This window comes from Kryptolebias marmoratus, linkage group LG8 (assembly GCF_001649575.2).
Source record: "Kryptolebias marmoratus isolate JLee-2015 linkage group LG8, ASM164957v2, whole genome shotgun sequence".
Lineage (NCBI taxonomy): Eukaryota > Metazoa > Chordata > Actinopteri > Cyprinodontiformes > Rivulidae > Kryptolebias > Kryptolebias marmoratus.
In genome coordinates this window covers 11,592,063-11,601,556 of record NC_051437.1, presented here as the reverse complement: position 1 = coordinate 11,601,556, position 9,494 = coordinate 11,592,063, and the positions used below count along the sequence as shown (strand labels likewise).

The window sequence follows — 9,494 nt, the reverse complement described above, 5'->3', positions numbered from 1 at the left end:
CTCTAGAAACTGGAGCAAGATCAAGAAAAAAAACATAATTTGTGGTAAAGCTAATTCTGATATCACTTATTCAATTTGGTGATTGCAGAAAATGTTTATCTCATTTACTTATGTGAAAGTGACTATACTACTTTTTTTTTTTAAAGGAAAATATTATAAGATAAAGCTTACTTTTATAATAATAATAATATCAAAATAAAACAAAAATAATTTGAAGGCTAGAATTCATGTGTTTGTATTAAGGGACTTTAAAAAATCTGCTGGAATATGACTCAAAACAAAAACTGCAGGATTTATTTGATCTTTGATTACTTTAAGAATAAATATATTTTGAATATATACTGAAATCAACAGGTTCAATGTACCAATACACACAAGAAAAGGAGAATGCAAACTAGTAAAATGTGAACAATGGTCCCCCCAAAATCCAGGATCTTTAAATTTTAGGTACAGTAGTTGAGTAAGTGGTTAGTTACACAACCACTCATTTAATTTAGGTCAAATACCCTTACAAGAACATCTCTTTTAAACTAATTTAACACCAAAATAACGGATATTTGTTTTAAACGTGTCGAAAGTTGTTTTACTAAGTAGTTAGCAGCTAGCTGATGAATACATTAGCATACTTCGGCTAAGCTAATGTTCGTTAGCTATGCTAACGTTAGCATCCGAAAAACATCGCCATCTTAAAACGAAAACGCAATTACAAACCTTTAGTAATTAATTATCTCATCACGAAGGTGTTCGTTTAGTAAAATATGGTCGTGAAAAATTAATCAGCTCTCTTAACATTTCGTTTCAGGTGGGTCTTCTGCTTACTTCAGTGATAACTTCTCGATGGCCGGGAGAAACAACTGACGCTCTCCGACTGCCGGTTTTTCCCTCTCGGACTGGGACAGTGAAGGCTTCCCGTTACATCAGCCGTACGGCGTCTCAAGTGAAACTAATCATGTGTTATAAATCTGTGTATCAGGGACATTTTGACTTATGAACATACAAATTCTCGATTAAATCCTACTGTATATTATTGTAGTTTTGTCACTTGTGAAACTACATTTTACGGAGTGTCAGTGAAGTACTCTTTCAAACCTATTGTTTTTAGCATGTCTCATACAGTAAACATTTTAAACCATTATTGGTTTCAAATGTTGGTCTTTGCAGCTTTACAGTACACCAGAATAAAGTATTCTGATGTTTTGAACGTGTTACAACACAAATAAAATTAACTCATCTTTGTGTGGTACTGGATGTACTGAGATGTCAGGAAAAAATTGTTTTATTTTGTGCAAGATGGTAGCTTTATGGCCCAACTAATGTCATCTTTTGGGCAATAAATGTTTGTCATTGGTGACATATGATGCTCTGGTGGTGTCTTGACTTTATTAATTTATAGAGTCCTTATCAGACAAACTAAGAAAATATCCTTTCAGTTATAAGGACTATGCTTTATATTAAGCACCAGTCTATACTGAAATCTTTAAATAAGCTCAACATTTTTATTATCTAAAACACATCGACAAGCTGCTCACCTAACACAGAATTATAAACATTAGTAATTAAAAGTGTAGCAATCCTAGAAGGAATGCATATCGCTTTTAATCTAAGATAACCATGCTGAAAAATGATGTTGTAAATTGTTACTTTGGTTAAAAGATTTTAAAACAGAAATCCCAAATTTTGTTTATTTATTCACAAATAAACACCTCTTGTGGGGTTTGTTAAAGTAACCGATTTTGGTATATTTTACGTATCAATCAATTAACCAATAAATCTTGATTTAACACAGGTTTAAAAAGGGATGCAACTTTATTGAACTGTTGCCTTTAAACAGAACATAGACACAAGCTTTTATGAGCAGAACATACAAGCCAGATGTACACTAATGTAGTGATGTTATGGCTATGTTAAAAAAACAAACAAAACAAAACAAAAAAACCTTTATATCTTCTGCACAACGTTTTTCAAGATATTTTTAACTACAAATGTACATGGGGTTTTACATACAGCAGATCAAGTACTCATAATCATGAACATCTACTTTTAACACAACAAAACAAACTAGAACATAATAAACTCAAAAAATGAAGAAAAAACACCTCAGACTTTCTATTGCAAATGCATGGCTTTGTAATGAAAATGTAGTGGGACACTGAAAATTGATATTAAGAAAAATAAAACACATTCTTAGGATAGTAGGTGTCTTTCAGTCTTGGTGTCCTAAAAACAATGATTTAATTTTAGCCAGATTTAAATTTACCTTTGTATTTATTACTATCTATCGATTTGTTTTAATGTCTACAGATGCACCTTTAAACCCTCCTGTAACATTTTAGTTGCCTTCCTCCATTGTGTCATCTCCCCCCATTGGTCTAATTCTACCGGGAGGAGTTCCGCGTCTGAGACCTATTGCACGCCCTCTGAATCGATAATCAACCGCTCTGCCTCTACTCAACTCCCTCGTTGTTGAGTGACTAAATTGTTGTGTTTTCTGGTTAAAGACATCATGATTCCTAATTATTTGATTTGGGGGAGATAGAAGACAATCTTTTGGAGTGGGAAGTAAGGCACTTCTGTGTCTTGGGGGTTGTACTTCTTGCTGATTTAGTGTGCTGTCAAAACCAGAAAATGATTTTTCTCCTCTGTTTGGACTTGGACCTAGAGACCTACTGAATGGTGCTGAATGTCTTTCACGAGAGCCATGACGTTCAGGAACTTGATGAGTACCTCTTCTTTCCATACTGCTAGTTTGACCTAGCTGCCCTTGATCCCTGTTCCTATCCTCCATGTCTGAATCTCTTCTATCTGACTCAGGAAAGTCTACATTTGAATCCCATCTCCTCATATCTGCTTTACAAGGCCCTGCACTTGGTCTTTGTCGTCTCATTTTTGGAGCTCCCCTTTCTCTTCTGAAATTATGCTCAAATCCTGTTCTTGGATCGTCCATGTCTTGATCATACCTTTCAGATACTAGTTCCCTAAAATCTGAATTTTCTTCATCAAACCCCAGATTTTCATTGTCTAAATTTCTGTAGCCAGGTTCTGGGTATTCTAAATCTGAACTTCCCTGCCCTTCTATTTCAAATGCCCTTCTGTTTGGGCATGCGTTCATCAAATCTGGACCTCTTCTATGAGCTCCAGGTATGTCTTCATTAGGGTCTCTCATATTTCCCCTAAAGTTCTGTTGCATTCTGTCATTCCCCACATATAAACGTTTTTGCATACCTGGTCCTCGTCCTCTACCTCGGCCTCTGTCACACATTTGTCCTCTATTGCCTGGACCTCCTTCACCCCTGAAAATTTGCCCTGAACCTTCTCTATCAGGCTCTCTCCATTCATGTCTTTCTCTTCCCCTACTGAACTCAGGATAAACCATATCTGAATTCTCCTGAACTGGCCCTGGACCCATAGAACCAGGAACATTCCAGTCATCTTCAGGACCCTGTATAGGGTCAGGAACATACATAGTTTGTGCTTCATATGCATCTCTCCATTTATTAGAGCGACCCTGCCAATTATGTCTGTGTTCATCTGAGACATCTTCGATAGCCTCTGAACTCATATTGCTACTGTTCTCCCAGCTATCTTCTGCAAAATCGTGTTCATTTCCTAAAGCCTCTCTATTGAGTCCTCTTCTATCTGACCACTGCTCCTCAAAGTCTCCACCACTCCTACCATGTGTAAAGCCCCGGACTCGTGGCCTTTGTCCTCTAATGTTTCCTCTCATAGGCCTTGGGGGTCTAAAGTTTCTAAATGTTCTGTCAGATCCTGGGAATTCTAAATCAGGAATTTCTGAAATAGGTTCTGACTCTCCCCAGTCATTTTGTCTTTTATATCTAAGGCCTTCTGCCCTCCCTTGTTGCCTGATTCCTTGACCTCTACAATGTAGATCTCCTGATTCTTCCCAGTTAGGTCCTGAGCCCTCCATTTCTGGACATGGTCTTTCAGGCAAAGATTGTCTGAAGCTTGCGCCTCCTTGGTTTTGTCTGTCAACAACTGGGCCTTCAATGTCTGAACTTCTACTTTCATTACCTGGTCCTCTAAAATCTCTTGGACCTCTTCTAATGGGTCCCTGGCCCTCCATAAATGTTCTGTTATGCCCCACGCCTTTAAAGTTTGGTGCTCCCCTATTGGAATGTAGACTTTCCATAACTGGAGGTGTTCTAACTGATTCACGACACCTGAACTGTGAGCCACATGGGAAAATCTTACTGTCTGATGTTTCAGTCATATCTGAAGATACTCCTTCTTTCCAAGATTCTCTAATGTTTGGAGTTTCTGGACATCTACCGTCAGGCCTTAGGCTTATTGTTTTTGGAAATTCATGAGGCCTTGGTCTCGCCATTCTAGGACCTCCAAGCTCTCTCCGGTTCCGTGCTGGACCTGCCATATCGGAAACAGGTGCTCTAAAGTCTGGATCTTTCCAGTTGTCCCCAGAGTCCTCCAAATTTGGATATCCACCTTCTGTTACATTCTCCCTGGAGTGTGACCCTACCTGAATACTGTGATCTCCTGGTCTCGAGATAACTGGCCCTTGCGGTCCTCTCCTGTCAAAATCTTGGCTGTCTATAATAGGACCTCTCATTTCATTTACAGGCCTACTAAAATCTGGACCTCCGGGAATTCTTCTGTCTGGCCCAGGATTCTCCATAGGTAGGCATCTGCTTTCAGGCCCTGGTCCTCTGAAAACTGAACTTTCACATCCTCTGTTCTGAGGACCATGATGTTCAATGGTGACACTTCTTCTCTCATGCATTGACCTTCTAAACTCTTGATCTTGAGGTCCTGGCCTGTATTGCTTAGCACCATCCATAGATAAGCCTCTGCTTTCAGGCCTTAGTCCTCTGAAATCTGGACCTCCAGAACCCCTTCTTTCAGTCTCAGAGCCCTCCACATGGTTACCCCTCTTTTCAACACCTGATCTTTTGTCTGGTCCATCTAGTTTAAAGAAGCCTCTACTTTCAAGCCCTACTGAAGTTGACCCTGCTTCTCTGGGATTTTGATCTCTTGGTCCTCTCCTGTTAGTTCCAGGGCCTTCCATGATGGGATCTCTTCTGTCAGGCTCTGAACCAGCTATATATGGTCCTCTCCTTTCAGGCCAGGGCCCTTTAAAATTTGGGCCTGTTGACCCTCTTTTGTCAGGACCATGTCTATCCATACACAAATCATTTCTCTTTGGTCTTGATGCTTCAAAATGTGGACCTGTAGGTCCTTTCCTGTCAAGCCCAGGACCCTCCATGGGTGATTCTCGTCCATCAAGTCCTGGTCCCATAAAGTCTGGACCCCCTCTCATGCCAGGTCTTCCAATGTTAGATGGATTTGTTCTTTCAGGTTCTTGTTCAATAAAACTTGGACCTATGGGTTGCATTCTGTCATGCCTTAGGAACTGCATCTGAGGTGGTCTTGTTTCGAGTCTAGGTCCCATGAAATCTGGTCTCACTGGTTCTGTATTATCATTCCTCAAGTTCTTTATCATTAAACTTACTTCATTCTCTGGATCTCTATATTCAAAGATTCCAACACCTTTTCTGTCAGGCTCCCGGCTCTCCACATTTGGCCTTCTTCCATCAAACTGATGGCTACTCCAGTCATTTTGTGGAAATGGCCCTGCTCTGACTGGATCTAGATCTGTGTATTTCCAAGCATCTGATCTTGAGACATTCTGATCTTGATTTCTCTCAAATGGATCAAGGCTTTTATTCTGATTAATTTGAAGAGGTTCTGGACCTCTCCAGTCTGGATTTATGTTTGTCATCATTTCACTATTTTTGTCATTACCCATAACACATAAGTTTGTATTTCCTCCATGAGGCTGAAAGTCAATTGGATCTGTACTATGATGCTCAGCTGATAAAGAATCCCTTGATCCCAAGACCCCAGTTCTACCTGACAATTGGCTTTTCATGAATGGATTTTCCCTTTCATTTTGTTTGCTTGATTCAGCCATTGTTGGGTTTAAGACAGGTGGTCCAGGATTTTGTATTGAATCAGAACATGGAGTTTTTATGCTTTGGTTTACATCTTTCAAAGATGAATTCTCTATGTCTAGCATTTGATTTTTCATGACTGTCCATGAATCAGTTCTGTTGGAGTTTTGATGCTGATTACCTGAATCTCCATGTATATCTGACCGTGAACTCTGCAGAAATGTTTCTTGTTGCATGGCATGTTTCTCTATTATTTTATTCAGAATGCCTGGTCTAGGCCAAGGAAGTCTAATTTCTGTTTTCCCTACATCTATGTGTTTTTCAAGTCCTGCACCCTGTATAGATAGGCCACCAACTGGCACACAATTACTTTCCTCTTTAACTAATGGCATTGAAGCACTGCTATCCTCTTCAAGATCTCGGTTTTCCTCCGTTTTAACACAGTCATTCTTTTCTATGCTGAGAGGTTTGACAAACTGTGGTTCTGGATCAGGGCTCTCAGGTGAATCTCGAATGGGTGGATCAATTTCCCTAAGTGGAATTGTACATTCATATTTGTCATGAAAAAATGTCTCCAGCAGTGGTTTCTTTTCCTGTGAAGAGTTACAACTAATTGAGTTATCATCATGACTGAATGGGTTTTTTTCTATTTCAAATTTTTGACATTCTGGTGATTCTGAAATCTCAGTCTTGATCTTATGAACAAAGTCAAGTGTGTGTTTACTAGGGTTCTCAACAAGATTGGCTTCTAACTTTAGTCCATCTGGATCACTTTTAATTGTAACTGGGGACAATGGTGAAATTTCACTTTTCACAGCTTTTCCTAAAACAGAGTCAGAAGCGTCACAAGGAACACTTGCATCTTTTGTTTTCTCAATGACCTGAGAAAAGGGTCCTCTGTGATGTTTAGGGGAAAGAGAAGCAGAATGTTTTTTACATGGGGATGATGGCGATCTTCTACGCCCACGAGAATGTCGACGTGTAGTACGGTCTTTGCGATAGTGTGCTAGCCGTTCAGGGGGATCTCTATTTCTGTGCCTTGACCGGTCTCTTTCACTTCTTCTGTGTCTATCCTTGTCTCTATGTCTCCTAGAATGTGACTGGGAACGATGCTGTGACCTTCTTGAAGGACTTCTGTGATGGTCTCTTTCATGACGACTTCGCCTTTTTGGCGACGACCTTCGTTTTTTGGAGTGGGGCGAATTTGGAGAAGTACCTTTGTAAGAACCACTTCGCCCCGCTCTTGAGAAAGACTCACTAGTCATGGCAACTCCTCCTTTGAATACATCATCTTGGATTTCATCAAAAAGTGACTCATCTTCAGGATCATAAGCTACATCAGAGTCCTCAATCTCCCCGGCAGAGGAATCCTTGTCACATTCTTTACCAGGTATTTCAGCTTCCTCTGCAATTGTATTTATATCATCTTTTAATTCATCACCATCAGTTGTGGCTTCTTGCTTAACAGTTTCTGACTTCACAGTGGAATTATTTTCTGTTTCTGTAAGGTTGCTGGGTATGTCAGTTTGACTTGAAGGCTTTGATTCTGTTTGCATTGTAGCACCCTTCACAGATGACAGCTGGCTGACTGGTATTGCTTTTGATGGAGGAGACATTAAGGAATCAGAAACAGAGAAGTGAGCCATGAACATACCCACAGCTTCTCTTTGCTGTCGCAGTACTTCTTCCTGCTCTTTCAGCTGTCTCTTTTGCTCTTCAATTTGCTTGTTAAGTTCCTCAAGCATCCTCTGCTGTTCAGTCAATGTTGCAGCTGAAACAACTATAGTGCCTGTAAGAAGGTTCGGCTTTAGTGAAACTGGATTAGAACTCTGTACTGGAGCAGAACTGGAAACTGCCGTTGAGCACGATGAAGAATCTACATTTTGAGTTGCAACAGCAGGCTTTGTTAAAGCAACATCACTTTGAAATTCTTCAAAGATGGTCTCGTCCTCTGGATCATAGGCCACATCATCTTCGTGAGATATTTCAGAGGCTTCTATCTTGATTTTTTCAGTGGTTTGTGGGGGAAACATTTTATATTTCACTGCAGGATCATATTCCTCTTCAGGGTCATATGGTCTGTCAAAGTCATTTTCTTTTTCATCATCTGCTTCTATGTCTTTGACTTTGGATTTCTGTCCATATTGTTGGACAATTGGATCCACCATTGAACCAGACACTTGAGATAATGCTGGAGTCTTCTTGGCACTTATTTCTGTTTTTGGAGCACTTTCATCGCTGGAGACCACAGAGTCAGACTGCTTACCACCAAACAAGGTCTTCAAAATTGTCTGTAATGGAGTTTTATTACTGGATGCTGATGTGGAATTCTTGCTCGGGTTGCTGTTAGATGAGGACTCTGTAGTAGCAATGGACGAGACAGAAGGAGTTGCTTTTTTGGAAGTCAAAAGAGATGGTATAACAACTGAGCCAGAAGACGAAGAATCTGATGGCGATCCAGGGCGAGACGGTGAACCAGGAGGGGAGGAACTAACAGGAGTCTCTGGATCATAGCGCTGAAATACCTCCAGTTTGTCAGAACCATAGAGGACAGGTGGTTTTGGGATCCACATAGGGTCTTTGGACATGTTAACTCGGGGTCTCTTTTCTTCAACTTCTTGAGGCAAGCTTCCTGCACGTTTTGCCTTCTGAACAATTGCTAGACCCAAAAGAAGATTAGGTCGAGTTTTTTCAAGACCTGAGAAGAGAAAAAAAAATGCTATAAATATAAAAAAACTAAATTCAGAAAACAGAAACATTTTAATAAGAAAACTGACCTATCAATCAGTTTCTAAAGGTATGTTTTAACACTGCAAAATATAGTTGTAACCACGTTGGTTCAAAATTATAAACTCTCCCAGCAGCAAAACACGAAAACCATCACAAGGGGAAATGCTTCTGGCATGTTTACATTGTTCATCAAATTTCAACATCTTGCCAAAGAATGTGGGTTTCTTTGATAAAATTGACCAATAATAACACCTTCCAGTTGATTTAATAGCTTCCTCTATCGTCTTTAATTTTACCATCTTAACTAGTGAATTAGATGAAAAAACAACTTAGTGAAATTCTGATGTATAAATATATTGCAATGTGTCCATTACAATTTTATTACTTATGAGAGTGAGCTAAAAATTTTTGGTGACTCATCTACATTTTTTATTTTTTGATATATTACTCTCCAAAATAGTAACACCTCTTTTTTTTACTGTAAAACACTTCATAACTTACACCTTATGCTAAATTCTTAACTTCAAACACAAAAACACCAAATCACAACATGATTATATACAGAAACAATGTTTGTTGGATTACTGTTGGTATAGAAACTTTTTTTGTCTCAATATTAAGGCAGAAACATATCTTACATTACCCATTCCTGCAAGAATGGAGACACTACAGCTTTTGATGATGCATTATAATATGCTTCAAATTTATGGTTAGCAGATAAGATTCATTTAATGTTGCTACTAGCTTCACTGCATTTTGCTCTGAGTGATAATCTAAACAAAAAGCAAAAGTGTGAATGTAAGAGAGACAAGAAACATCATATTTGTTGTGATAATCTGT

At 39.2% G+C, this 9,494-nt stretch overlaps 1 protein-coding gene across 1 annotated transcript in view; it reads right to left on the bottom strand.

Moving 5' to 3' along the window:
• Positions 1–1,598: 1,598 nt before the first annotated feature.
• Positions 1,599–9,494, bottom strand: part of LOC108231987 (death-inducer obliterator 1) — a 32,255-nt gene continuing 24,359 nt past the window's right edge. Inside the window, exon 17 of the mRNA XM_025004438.2 lies at positions 1,599–8,622. Within this exon, the coding sequence (XP_024860206.1) occupies positions 2,330–8,622 (6,293 nt within the window). The 3' untranslated portion in view covers positions 1,599–2,329. The remainder of the gene's footprint in view (positions 8,623–9,494) is intronic.